Source organism: Patella vulgata, chromosome 3 (assembly GCF_932274485.2).
Source record: "Patella vulgata chromosome 3, xgPatVulg1.2, whole genome shotgun sequence".
NCBI lineage: Eukaryota > Metazoa > Mollusca > Gastropoda > Patellidae > Patella > Patella vulgata.
This window is the reverse complement of record NC_065881.2, coordinates 89,927,353-89,942,118: the sequence shown is the minus strand read 5'-3', so window position 1 is coordinate 89,942,118 and position 14,766 is coordinate 89,927,353. Positions and strand designations below refer to the sequence as shown.

General features: G+C 38.7%; 1 protein-coding gene across 1 annotated transcript in view; it reads right to left on the bottom strand.

The window, feature by feature from the left end:
* Positions 1–7,117: 7,117 nt before the first annotated feature.
* LOC126815444 (G-protein coupled receptor 83-like) overlaps positions 7,118–14,766 on the bottom strand; it is a 50,994-nt gene continuing 43,345 nt past the window's right edge. Inside the window, exon 2 of the mRNA XM_050541087.2 lies at positions 7,118–12,760. Coding sequence (XP_050397044.1) covers positions 10,491–11,852 — 1,362 coding nt within the window. The 5' untranslated portion in view covers positions 11,853–12,760 and the 3' untranslated portion in view covers positions 7,118–10,490. The remainder of the gene's footprint in view (positions 12,761–14,766) is intronic.

The following is a 14,766-nucleotide window of genomic DNA, read 5'->3' as shown; positions in this document are numbered from 1 at the left end:
ATAAGCATAATAAAATAAGACAACTTATCTGGAAGCGGACGTTAAACAGTAATAGAAGAAGAAGAAGGCTTTCGCATTACCTACGGAAAGTTAATTGAGGTATCCCCAGCACTAAAGACATATTAAATAAAACAGATTGAAGATTAAACATATTAACAGTATAAATAATTAACTTATTATTCTGTTGTATGGAATGTGTAAATTTGAACATTGTGTCGGTGGGGATGACGTAGCTTACGCAATAAAATGTTATATTCCGGTCCAGATTTGCACCAGAAATCGGTCACGTCATTGACACCCAGGTTGAAAACCCCTGTGACCCCTCTAAACAAATATTAATAGACCGGTTTGTATAGGGCCCCATTTCATCTCCTTTTTCCTGGAAATGAAATGAAATGAAATGGGGTTTAACGTCTTACGCGTCTGCACCTATACTGGGCTAATGAAGACGGGTATACGCCATACAGTGTGCTATGAGGGAAATTTTGCCCAGGCAGCGGCACTATCGCATACTCTTATATCGAATTCCAACTGCCAAGGGATCTTTTACGTGCACGCCAATGTGTACACGGGACCTCGGTTTTTCGTCCCATCCGAACGACTAGGCAGCTGTCCTTGTCAGGTACTCCGTTCTGCATCACTGACAAGGGGGAAGCCACGCCGGAAAATCGAGATGAACTTTCTCGGCCAAAGCAGGGATCGAACACCCGACCTCCAGGCTAGCGAGCTAGCGAGCCAGCGCCTTACCCACTTAGCCACGTGATCCCCCCTTTTTTTCCTGGAAGCCCAATGAGTAAAACGCTGGCCCGCTAGCTTCCCTGGAGGCTCCGTGTTCGATCTCTTTGTTAGCCGTGAAAGTCTATCGGGATTATCTGGGATGGTTCCTTCTGTTCAGGGACAACGTATAGTCATTCGGATGGGACGATAAACCGCGCCCCGTGTACACATTAGCTTGCATGTGCACGTAAAAGATCCCTTGGCAGTTAGAATTCGATACAATAGGCGGTAGTGCCCCATGGTACACTGTATGGCGTATGCTCGTCTTCATTAGCCCAGTCGGAGCAGAATAGTAGGACGTTAAATCCCATTTTATTTCATTCTTTTTTTCCATTTCTGATTCACTGAGTAGACAACAAAATTAGTATCAACACCAGGATGAGCATAAAAATATCCACACTGTTTCTCACTCAAAACAATGTCTTTCAGTTAAATTCAATAATCGATTATCGATTATAGATCGATTATTAGAAACCGGAAACTTATAGAAAATAGTATTACACATAAAGAAGCTTATTCTTTAGAACTATCTTCTAGAACACGTCAAGATGTCTTCCGATATATAGTTTAAGTTTCGTTAAAAACTGATCAAGATATCGATAATTCAAACGACAAGTATCTGTCTTATTAACACGATCACTGGCTTGACAGTTGGAATTCGATATAAGAGTAGGCCGTAGCGCTGCTATCCCGCCACAATATTCCTCATAGCACACTATCTATATGGATAAACCAGCCTTTATTAGCCCAGTCGGTGCTGACTGCTGAATAGTAGGACGTTAAACCCTACTTCGGTTCACTTGATCTCTCTTTCCCTGGTCGAGATTACCAGTTTTCCCTGGTCAAGATTACCAGTTTTCCCTGGCCGAAATCACCAGTTATAGACCGTAATAAAATCTGGCTTCACGTCTCGTCTGACATAATACTTCGGTCTGCAGAGAAATCATGTTTGACGTCCAATCAACGTAAACTAGCCCATTTCAGGACGGTAAACCCACGAGGATGGACAAGCTTGAGATCGAAACCTCGACATTTGTCTCCATGACAGACCTTACGATCTATATATAAGGACCAGCCCCACCCACCCCAGATTTAAATATACTTTTAATATAATAATATGGTGAGGGTCTGGTAAACGGGGCTAACATAATTACATGTTGTAAAAAAACGTCCTACTATTCTGCTCCGACCGGGCTAATGAAGACGGGCATACGTCATACAGTGTGCTATGAGACAAATTTTGCGGCCAGCTCTTATTTTGAATTCCACTGTCCATATTTCTCTTACGTGCACACCGATGTGTGCGCGCGACGTCGGGCTTTCTCGACCAACACAGGACTTCCAGGTTAGCAAGTCAACGTCCTACACACTGAGCCAGCACGGTTCCCTGTAATCCATGTTTATCGCTGACAGTATTAGTTATAAATGTGATGGGAGGGATTACTTAGTAATTCCTGTATTGATGTTGGGTTAATCAGTGGTCTTAACCCTGATTTATAAACTAATACATATTAAACAGTATAAAGGCATTATATTAATAATAATTACACCAATATACGTCATATCCACTCTCAAATCTACACTGGATAATTAGGACTATGTATAGTATTTGATGCCGTCAAGACTACACTGGATAATTTGGACTATGTTCATTAGCCAATTACATTCGAAGGTTGAACATTATACGTCATACTGTCTCCATTCTATGTCACCATATTAGCGAGCCAGGAATTTACTGTCTGTAAGATATCATATTAAAAGCGAATCCAAATACACCCATAGAGTTCGAACGACAAGAAATTTTAGGATTTCTCAAGTTTTGACGAGACATTTAACTCTACAGCGAGCTCGCCTTCTGTTTAAAGTCTGGTAGTCAGGGTTACTAGGATCCGACACAGTTAACAGATATACAGTCTGGTAGTCAGGGTTACTAGAATCCGACACTGTTAACAAGAATAACCATATAAGCCAGCAAAATAAAACCTTTTTTCTTTAATTATAATTTTGCCCGACCGTGTTTAAATCTATTTCAAACCCCGGTGGTTTTATTTTATTTATAGATGTTTTCGGTGGAAGACGTTTTTTCGATAAATATAAAATGAAGAAATTGAATTGTAAATCCCCATAGAATAGTCCAATTGATGGGAACTTGATCAATCTAGCAGGAACAGATTAAAACTGACACAAGTCATCACATGTCATTGACGGATATTAAACAAAACGGTATGTGAGCGTCTGGATGGAGATTGTGGGTCATTCTCCCAATTAAACTGACAGGTCAAAGTTTAAATTAATTTCCATCCTCCTTTTATATAGTACGCAATGAATGAAATAAGATGGCGGTTTAGCGTCCTACAGGTCTGTGCGAACAGGGTAAATCGCGGTTTAGGGTCCTACATGTCTGTGCGAATAGGGTAAATCGCGGTTTAGGGTCCTACAGGTCTGTGTGAATAGGGTAAATGGCGGTTTAGTGTCCTACGGGTCTGTGCGAATAGGGTAAATGGCGGTTTAACGTCCTACGGGTCTGTGCGAATAAGGTAAATGGCGGATCTGTGCGAACAGGGTAAATGGTGACGAAGAAGAAACTATTTCCAGACAGCGGTTTTACGATCTACTAGTATAACGATTTTGACGTGCTGTCGAGGGTAGGGTGAACTTTAGATCACAAGGCCTGTCATTGAGTCAAATAACGTGGTTTCAATTCCCCGCTTGGACGTGACAAACATTAGGGTCGCCTGTCCAACCTCGTGTGTTTTCTCCGAGTCGCCCGGTTATCCCGCACTGCTAAAGACCCTTAAGCCCAAGCGTATTATTAAAGTAAAAAGCCCTGTCGACATTAAACCCCCATTTCTCTCTCTTTCTCCCTTTACCGCGTTACCATTCGCATACCGGTGATCTCAGTTTGTGCCATCCGAAGGACTGTACGATTTTCCTTGTATCTTACACCACTGACAAAGGGAAACCCGGTCGGTAAATACCGATGAACTTTCTCTGGTTTTTGGGGAGTTGGATGGCCGAATGATTAGCGCGTGCGCGTTGTATCTCATAAGATCTGTCATTGACGTGGTTTCGATTCCCCGGTTGTATGTGACAAGGAGTAATGTTGCCTATCCAACCTCGTGGGTTTTCTCCGAGTCCTCCTGTTTCCACCCACTGCTAAAGACCCCTACGCGCAATTGAATTATTGAAATAAAATTGAACTATTTGTTAGTCCCGAAATGATTCCAGTAGAAACTATTTACTTTCTCATAGTTAAAGGGACATTATGTAGATAAAGAGCTGACCGTTCTTGGTATAATATTTCAAAAATAGATAATGCAAAATGAATATGTTGAAAATGTCATTCAAATTACTTTATTTTCAGTGGAGTTAACAAGATGTGTGCATTAATCGAAACCACCGTATACTGGTCATTCGAGTCTTATCCATTTGTAAATTAAATCATTAAATGGTGGAACCGTTCTAATCTACTTAAAACCGGGGCCATCCGATGACATCGAGAGTTGATTATGGCCTTGTCATGTTTATTTATGTCTAATTAATAGTTTATATAACATTTCAGGTCTAAAGAAAGACCTGCAATAGGCAGGCAGATTGGGCTCTTGTATAATTGTTCACCTTATGTTAGCTAATATATAGCCGTTTATAAAATGGGGTTTAACGTCCACTCGACAAAAACTAGGTCATTTCGGGGCTAACATATGGTTTTTAATTTTATTTCAATAATTCGCTTGCGCGTAGGGGTCTTTAGCAGTGGGAGGAAACCGGAGGACCCTAAGAAAACCCACGAGGTTGGACATACATCAATAAGAAAATATGTGTAGATTTTTGTGTATCTGGATCAAAGATATCTCCCATAAACAATGTTTGAAAGCGGAGTCTTGGTAAGGGAATGAAATGGGTTTTCATGCTCTTTTACACCGACGGGGCTAATAAAGACGGGCATAAACCATACTGTGTGCTATGGGGGGGGGGGGGGGGAGATGGGTGGGGGGGGGGGCTAGTCAAATGGATTACCGCCTACTCTTATATCAAATTCCAGCTGTCAATGGTTCATTTACGTGCCCGCCAATGTATACACGGGACCTCGGGTTTTCATCGGGGTAAGATAAAAACATCAATATGGATTGAGATGAACCAATATTAAATTCTAATTTGTGGGTTTTTTTTAATATCATGGAGAACATTCAGTTGAAGGATTAGCAGCTCCTTTAAATCAAAATAAGGGATATCGAAGCAGTGATAAACGATAGCCCGATACAAGTCAACACTGAATTAATAACGTTATCATATTTTACAGCATGTTTTACTTATCTGGGGTGCTGAAGCCAGGTGGCTGAGTGAGTAAAATATTGGCTCGCTAACCTGGAAGTCCCGTGTTCCATCAGAGGAGTCTTACTCGCTGGCTTGCTAACCTGGAAGTCCCGTGTTCCATCCGTGTTCCATCCGGTGTTCCATCCGTGTGGTGACCGAGAAAGTTCATTGGGATTTTCTAGGGATATATCTCCTTATCAGTGGTGCAGGACGTAGGGCCTGGCAAGTGGCACAGGACGTAGGGCCTGGCAAATGGCACAGGACGTAGGGCCTGGTAAGTGTTACGAAAAACCTAGGTCCCGTGTACACATTGACAGTTGGAATTCGATATAAGAGAAGGTCTTAGCGTCATTGTCCAGGCAATACCCCCCCCCACCACTTCGTAGCCCATGTTACTGCCTGGTCCGAATTACCCCAATACACCAAATATCAGCCCCGCGACAGCCCTAGTGTAGCCGGCAACCCCGAACCTTGAATAAACAGACAGACAAACAACAGTCACAAATATTATTCTAAATGAAATAGACGTTACTTGTTTGTGCGTCTTACCCACGGATTTTTCTTATAGGCGTGGTTTGTCTGTGGTGCGGTCCTCCTGCACTTACTATTAGAGCCCCCCTCCCCCTCGAGGTTTCCGTCATGTATACTCGCATTTGTTATCTGCGCGTATTTGAATCAACTTTAATCATTTAAAGATACATGTACATTATGTTAGATTTAGATAAAGAGCTGACTATTCTTGTTATAATAGCTCAAAAATAAATAATGTAAAGTGAAAATGGTGAAAATTTCATTCAAATTACTTCATTCTTAGTCAAGTTACCACTGTTTGTAGTTTTGACAAGATGTGTGCATTGTTGTAAGCAGAGCACTGGTATATTCGAGACTTTTAGCCTCGCTTTCTCATTTTTAAATTAAATTTTTAAATGGCGAGCCGTTATAATCTAGTTAAAATCGAGGATATCCGATGCCATCGGGAGTTGATTATGGTCTTGTTTTGTTAATAAATGTCTAATTAATAGTTTATATAATATTTCAGGCCTAAAGAACGACCTGTAGTAGTCAGATTTAGTCCTTGTATACTGTATGTTTAAATATAGTTCTCTATCAATCAACGAACGAATAATTGTGTTTTTTTACAGACTTCATTTTTATTGATAAATTGTATGAAAAGTGTGATCGATGTTGACTAATGAAGCACCATATAAATCACAGAAACCATACGAACAATTCACTTTTTATAAATGATTTACTCAGATAATTATTTATAGATTAATTCGGTTACTGTTTCACATAGTTTCCAAGGTACCAAACAACTCTCCACGATACTGACACAAAGAACTCATCAAGATATCGACACTAAGGCCATGTCCATTTGAATTCCTGTTTTTTTGGGAACACGTGTAAAATTGTGTTTGTTATTTCATCAGGAAAATGACTAATTTATAAACCAAAATAATTTGTCTGTGTTGTTGAAAAGCTTTCAGTTCCCAAATTTTAGGTTTTGAAATTTTAGACAAAAGACCGGAAGCAAGTGAGATTCGTCGTAGATCTTATATAAGGTAGATGTTCTAATATGCTAAGTTCTATTATGCATTTATCTATAATGCAAAATGCAGAATGGGGAAGTGTAAATGTGCAAAATAACTATTATACTGTATTTTGTATTATTTAAAAGTGTATTCTGTATTTTGACACTGTGACATCAATGGAAATTGCAAATTGCAAAACTAAAATACGTATTTTGAACTGCTGACATATGCAGTTTGTATAGTGAACAATGAAATAATATTGGCAACGTTATCCTTCCATAAGTGAGACGCCAACTTACAAATATCGTTATGTGGACCGTTCACAGTCTAATGGTCCATCCCGCACCCCAAACCCACGAATCAATTATAACACCAATGCCACGCCTGTATGACGTATATGTTATAACATCAATGTCATACCTGTATGACGTATATGCAAATTATAACAACATTGCCTGTGTTAATTATAGCACAAATAACAAGACTGTGTGACGTAACAAATAAAACTCTTTAATATAATTTCACATCAGTATTTTATTTCATAAATAATTCTCCAAAACAGTTAATATGTTTATCTTACAGATCAGATACAAAATGATTTCTAAAGGCATTCTGCACACTTCATGAATAGATCTCTGTCTTGAATTACCGCCATATGCAACAATCAGTATATAGAGGATATTTGTCGTTTTAGAGTGAATAACATATTTTATTTCATCGAGAAGCAAGAAAACTTATATTTTCACGAATGCGTAGCATGAGTGAAAATATAAACGTTTTCTTGCTTAGAGATGAACGTTTTCTTGCTTAGAGATGAAATAAAATATGTTATTCACGACAAAACGACAAATGTTCTATTTATTTTATGATTTTACAATCATTTTAGGTAAAAACAACATGGACTACTGCTAGCCAGTGGAATAACACTTTTATTTCACTGATAAAACGCGGTATTCCACTACTGATCATAAAATAAATTGTTTTATACTACGGTTCTACAAAGACTAAATAAACCCTTTAAATTCCATTAAATGGAAGCAAAATAAATACTTCTCAAAATTCTCGAAGTATACTTAGTGTTTTTGACTAAAGTCGTCGATTTAGGATTTAAAATGTCGGTTAACAAGCTTAGTGTCTGTTATCAAGCGTAGCTAGCTGTAGACAGTATGCTGTAAGGCATCTTAATTACACAAACAGTTTCTTCTGGTTACCCGTGTATAGATTACCCTGCACGTAAAAGATCCCTTGGCAGTTGGAATACGATATAATAGTAGGCCATAGTAACGCTGCCGGGGTAAAATTTTCCCCATAGCACATGTATGGCGTATGCCTGTCTTCATTAGCCCATTTGGAGCAGAACTGCAGGACGTTAAACCCCATTTCATTTCGTTTTTTCTAGTTAGTTGGGTCATTACCTTAAAATGAAATGAAGTTTAAAGTACTACTGTTCTGAATCGACTAGGGCAATGAAGACATCATACAGTTTGCTATGAGGGAAATTTTACCCGGACAGCGGCGCCACGACCTAGTCTTATTTGGATTTCCAATTGTCAATGGTTCTTTTACGTGCACGCCAATACGTACACGGGACCTCAGCTTTGCATCACCTCCAAACGAATAGACGCTGTCCTAGCCAGATCGTCCACCCTGCACCACTAACAAAGGGGAACAACCCTTGAAAACCCAGAGAAACATTCACAGCTAACACCAGGAGTGAACCCGAGAACTCCTGGTTAGCGAACCAATAACTTACTCACAGCACCACGGCAACACCTTTATATCTATCTTTAAATTAAAAAAAACATCAATATATACAAGTATGGTTCCAAATGACGTGTTAGTCATACCAAGAAAATGTATATTTAAAAAAACAATATGGCGTCAAATGTGTGCTTTAGTCATACTGTGTAAATGTCTATTTAAATCACAGTATGACGTCAAAAGTGTGTGATAGTCATACCGATAAATGTCTATTTAAATCGCAGTATGACGTCAAAAGTGTGTGATAGCCATATCGATAAACGTCTATTCAAACACAATATTGTGTAAATGTCTAGTTCGAACACAGCATGGCGTCAAACGTGTGTGTTAGTCCTACGCGTCGGTGTATATGTAGATCCGTATGCTAGGCCATGGTGGTCATTGCAGATCAAACACCTATTCATTAATTTTGTAATTTTTAAATCGACAAATGTTTAGATATTGAATCTGTAGAAAATCGCAATCTTTTGTCATGTATCATAATCGTGTGTGAGTAGACAGATGCCCACTTCGTAAAAAAAAATTCAACACATCAGATTTAAGCAAATCATCACTTATAGATGAAAAGGAACCCTATTAAAATCCTGATTCCCTGCACATAAAGGTGTGGGCGCTGTACGCTATCTTTGGTTGAAAATATCAATAATTAAACTTGTTCTCTCGGTTAAATATAAATCACCGTGATCTTCCTGTTAACTGAAAGACGACATTTATTGAACTAATTTCAAGCGACATCTTACGTCAAGTTTTTGTAGAACAGGCAATCTTACGTCAAGATAACGTCAAACAGACAATCTTACGTAACGATAACGTCAAACTGGCAATCTTACGTCACGATCATGTAGAACAGACAATCTTACGTCACGATCTTGAAGAACAAACAATTTTACGTCAAGTTCTTGTAGAGCAGGCACTTTTACGTCAAGATAACGTCAAACAGACAATCTTACGTCACGATAACTTGAAACAGGCAATCTTACGTCACGATCATGTAGAACAGACAATCTTACGTCAAGATCCTGTAGAACAGGCAATCTTACGTCACGATCCTGTAGAACAGAAAACCTTACGTCACGATCCTGTAGAACAGACAATCTTACGTCACGATCATGTATAACAGACAACATATTAAATACGTATTTCTATGTTTATTCGTCGAAATACGATATTTAACTTATTTCACACCAATCTTTCACGGGGTATTAGATAAAGAGCTGACCGTTCTTGTTATACTAGTTTAAAAAATAGAATAAGAAAAAATGAATATATTGAAATTTTCATTCAAATAACGTTATTCTGAGCAACGGTACTTGACAATCGCTATTAAGTCTAGATTACCCAGTATTTAATTAAACGGTGTTTTAATGCATTTAAATCTCGACCAACCGATTGTCTAGAGAGCTGACCATATGTTTGTCGAAATAATAATTTATATAACATTTGAAGCCAAAATAGTGAGATTTATCTTTTACATAATGTATCTTTAAGTAGCTTAAAAAAAAACAACATTTAAATAGTAAAATATCAATACATAACAAACGCATTATATACATAAATAACAACCGGGATTACAATCAAATGAATTGAGAATTAATCATTATGTTTAGTCCTAATCACACTCGGAGGAACTCACGAAAACAGAGTGGACGTGCCCTGGTTAACCTTATATTTCGACTGGTTAATCCGATATTTAGGACTACGGTATAGGTTATCCGGCAAATCAGATCACGGCTTGAAATCTCCACGGTGCTGTATTTAGCCTTTGTTTGCGATATCACCCTGGGTTGAAGCGGACGTCAAACCCCACAATTATATTAACCAGAACGCGGGAAAATTCTAGTTTACCACACATTGTTTTAATGACGTCAGCTTTTCTATGGGCGTTGCCATAGATACAATCTATCATAAACTGTTTAAACAACAACTACTATAGGCTATCCCTCCTGACGTCTGTGATCGAAACGATGACACAAGATTCACTGCAGGAATAGATTTATTTAACACTTCTTTACGAGGCTCACTTTATAGTCAGGCCTATATATCTTCCGAGCCATCACGGCTGATCAAGGCCTGTGTATCGTCAGAGCCATCACGGCTATTCAAGGCCTATATATCGTCCGAACCATCGCGACTAATCAAAGCCTGTATAACCAGAACCCCGCTAGGCAGCATGTCCTGCATTTCTTCATTTTCAAAAGGCCCATTGGAATTGGGAGTAACGCCATTAGTGAACACCTGAATAGCTTCCTCACGATCGGTACTGTTCGAGGCCCCTGTGTCACGTTTCACAATGTTCACTTCTCGACCGGAACTACCCAGACTCGATCTTGTGGTACTGCGCATGCTTTCTTGTCGATATCGTTTCCGACAATTACACCGCATGAGAAATAGTTCCAGATCGGCGAAAGGATAAAATCTAAAAAAACGATGTAAACACCACCGGAACCTAGAAACCACTTCCTGTCTAAAACTGTCATTCAACCAACAATATACGAAAGGGTTATAGCACGTGCTGCTGATAGCTATCCAATGACAAGCGAAGAAAACTCGACTGTTATAATGAAAGACCTGAACATTGGGATGAAAGTCGGTTAAAACGTGATACAAGTTTAATGGCAGCCAACAAATAGCAAACACGATCACCACAGTAATAAGAAGTTTGATACTTTTTCTCTTGGCCTTAGCTTGGGATATCTGTTGACATTCGGTCACGGCACCGACATGTGTTCGAACCCAGAGTGTGTGAACGATTCGACCGTACGCGATACCAATAATCGTCAACGGACCACAGTACTGTAGTACAATCGTCAGAATGGTCAGATATTGTTCGTACGTAACCGACGGATATCGTGAACGACATCGCCGCACCGTCGCAACAAAGAACGTAACGTCTTCCACGGTGTTATAAATCCCGTAAGGCAGGGCCAGACAAATAGCAAAGAGCCAGATTCCCAGTAGAATTAGGAGAGAAGAGGTTTTTGAGAGTCGTGATGTAAATGGTTTGACAACAACTCTATGCCTGTCAAGAGCTATAACAGTCAGAGTATACGTGGACACATAGACGGATAGAATTAGAGAAAAATTCACCAAGTGGCACAGGAAATCCCCGAATGGCCATTCGTCTAATAAATTCCTAGCGATATTGAACGGAACGTTTAACAACGTCACCAACAAATCCGATATAGCTAGGTTAGCGAGGAAGAAATTAGTGGGCGTGTATAGACGTTTATTTTTAAATATGACGTAACACACTAATAAATTGCCTAATATGGACACAATACCCAACAAACTATAGGCCGTGATTAACAACACAGTTTCCGCTGTCGTGTGTCGGTGATAAATCTCAGAATCAAAATTAAATGTCTTGTTTGTTTGGTTGATGATCAGTGTCCGTAGATAATCGTTTTGCTCCGTTAAATTACTTGCTGAACCGTAGAGAAGTTCCTGGAAGCTTTCTAAAGACATCATGGTCAGAATATGTGTGTTAATATGGTTTCAGATAGTATACCTTACATATAACTATCACCATTTTTATAAGTCCCACGCCACAAAAAAAATCAGAAGTCCGAAAACTATATTTTTAAGAACACAACAGCCAGTGAAAATCTTCGTTCGTAATTATACACAATCTGTTGAACCGCAGTTATTCTGAATTTATTCGTCGTCTATTGCAACTTCGAGAACGGACGACAGTCAGCACACAGGTGTTTCATAGCCTTACAGAAAATCGAAGTTTTTAAAAGATCACAATTGCTTTGATGTTACATAAAAAAACACACCAGCCAATGGAAATCCTCGCTTATCATTGTAAATAATCTCCATTACTGGCGTTATTATAAATATTAAGTCTTCGTCTATGACAACGCCTCGGGTAGACAATCAGCACGCAGTACAGATGCTGTCTCAGTCGCCTCTCTGCGATTGGGTGGATATTTTTTTCAATATTAGTCTTTTCGGCCAAACCTGGAAACTTTTACAAGATACACACATTATATTACATGGAACGTCAATTCGTTATATTTCTCAAATATTAGTCTGGGCTTCTATAATCCAAGTAAAAAGTATCACTTAGAAATTCACATGTTCCTGAAAGAATTCTCTTATAATGTAATATCCGTACCACTCTTGTTCATACACAGGTTCATCAGAATTTCTCAGATTTCCGGGCGGTGTCCATTGTATTCATAAGTTAATAAAGTTCTGATCCAATATATATATATATATATATATATCAGACCCAAGCGATCCTTGATGATACTCGGCGGTTTAGTTTGATCTTATATATATACCCATAGATGACGTGCACTCGGGAATACTGATCGCCAGACATCATAAACTATATTCCCATTCATATTCCATTTGTTCAGATTCTGTAACTGAAAGTAACAAAATAGAAACGTGGGATTATTTAACTTCTGCTATCGTCATAACATATCGGAGATAAAACTTACCATACAGTTCAACGCTGGGAAAAACAAATACGGAAGGACTCAACAACCGCAACTAAAACATATTATATAAAGTTGATAATGTAGTTATATTTATTGATTAGAACAGATAATCTTTCAAAATCTAATCGATAGTTATTACAGCAGAGTATCTACTTTAACTAATCGATTGGTATATTTTACTCACAGCATGGATTTAAAAGTATATTCATAGCGGTTAGTGCTTCATGATAAGGACAGCTCAATTTTTCGTCATAGGTCACGGAGATGTAAACAGGGCTAGCGCTAATCCAAACCCTAACCCTGGACCTAGCCCCAATGCTTACTCTAACCCTAACATACAATCTCGCCAACAATCATGTGCCCTAACCTTATTTACATCTCAGCGACCGTGGCAAAAACTGCGCTGGCCTTAACAAATAGATTTAGCCATATATAACCGGGCTAGCGCTAATCCCAACCCTAACCCTGGACCTAGCCATATATAGCCGGGCGCACGCACATTGATAGATTTGTCTAGCTAACTTTTCTTGTGTATCAGATACTACCCCCCCCCCCCCCCTTTAACTCCAAAACGGAAGGTTGCGGAAGGCTGACTTTATATAGGGTTTGTCAGGGATAAACAGAAATATATTGAAATATTTTAACGTTATTAATTGGCAACAAATGATCCACTCTTTATTGTTTCATTTTACACGTGCGCGCTGTATCATAAGGTCTGTCGCCTATCCAACCTCGTGGGTTTTCTCCGGGTCCTCCGATTTTCTCCCGCTGCTAAAGACCCCTACGCGCAAGCCAATTATTGAAATAAAACTGAACCATACATGTTAGTCCCGAAATGACCTAGTTTGTGTCGAGTGGACGTTAATGAATCATATGTTAGTCCCGAAATGACCTAGTTTGTGTCGAGTGGACGTTAAACCCCATCTCTCTCTCTGACAAGTCTGACAGTTCTTTCTATATTTGTTTAAAAATAGATAATGAACTCTCGATGTTATCGCTAGCCTGCGATGTTTATTGGATTAGGTTCCGATTTCCTGTTCGACTTCCATTTATAATTTAATCATGAAATGGATAATCGAGACTATGTTTTTTTTATCTTTAGTAATGATGATCTAGGCTAGGCCGAAAATTCAATCGCTAAAATCTCGGTTTGAAATTTTTTTTACATTATCTAATTTTTAACTTTTATAGCGAGAACTGCCAGCTCTTTATCTAATCTCCCATAATGTATTTTTAAGTAAAGCTATATGACGCCATGACGTCATAGTTTTTATGACGTCATAGTTTAATTAACTTATCCAGACTATAATCAACACTCTATTTAAGTAGATTTAAATACGTTTTGAGATGGGTGATTTAACGTAAAAATTCGACATTAATTAACTTATCCAGACCATAATTAACTCTCGATGCCATCGCTAGTCTGCGATAATTAATGGATTTGAATACATTTTGTGATGGGTGATTAAAATGGATAATCGAGACTTTTTTAATTATCGTACCAAAGGAAGTAATGACGATCGAGGCTAAATTGAATCACTAATATCTCGGTTCAGAGTGAAGCGATTTGACTGAAATTTTCCACATATATTCTGTTGTGATTATTTGTATTTTTTAACTATTATAGCGAGAACTGTCAGCTCTTTATCTAATCTTACCTAATGCCCCTTTAAATGACCGCGTTGTTCTTAAATTGTATAACATTTGAAATCAAAAGAAAGATTATTTTATGATATTTTATGATAGACTTGATGAACTAGAACAATAAGGGCGAAGAGAAGGGATTCGAATTTCTGGAGTAGTTGAAACCGAGGGGGAATCTACTGATGATTTAGTCGTGGCGGTCGGTCAACATATCGGTGTAAACGTTTCCAAGAACGACTTAAATCGAAGTCATAGAGTTGGTCACCCAGAGAGGTACAGTGCTACAC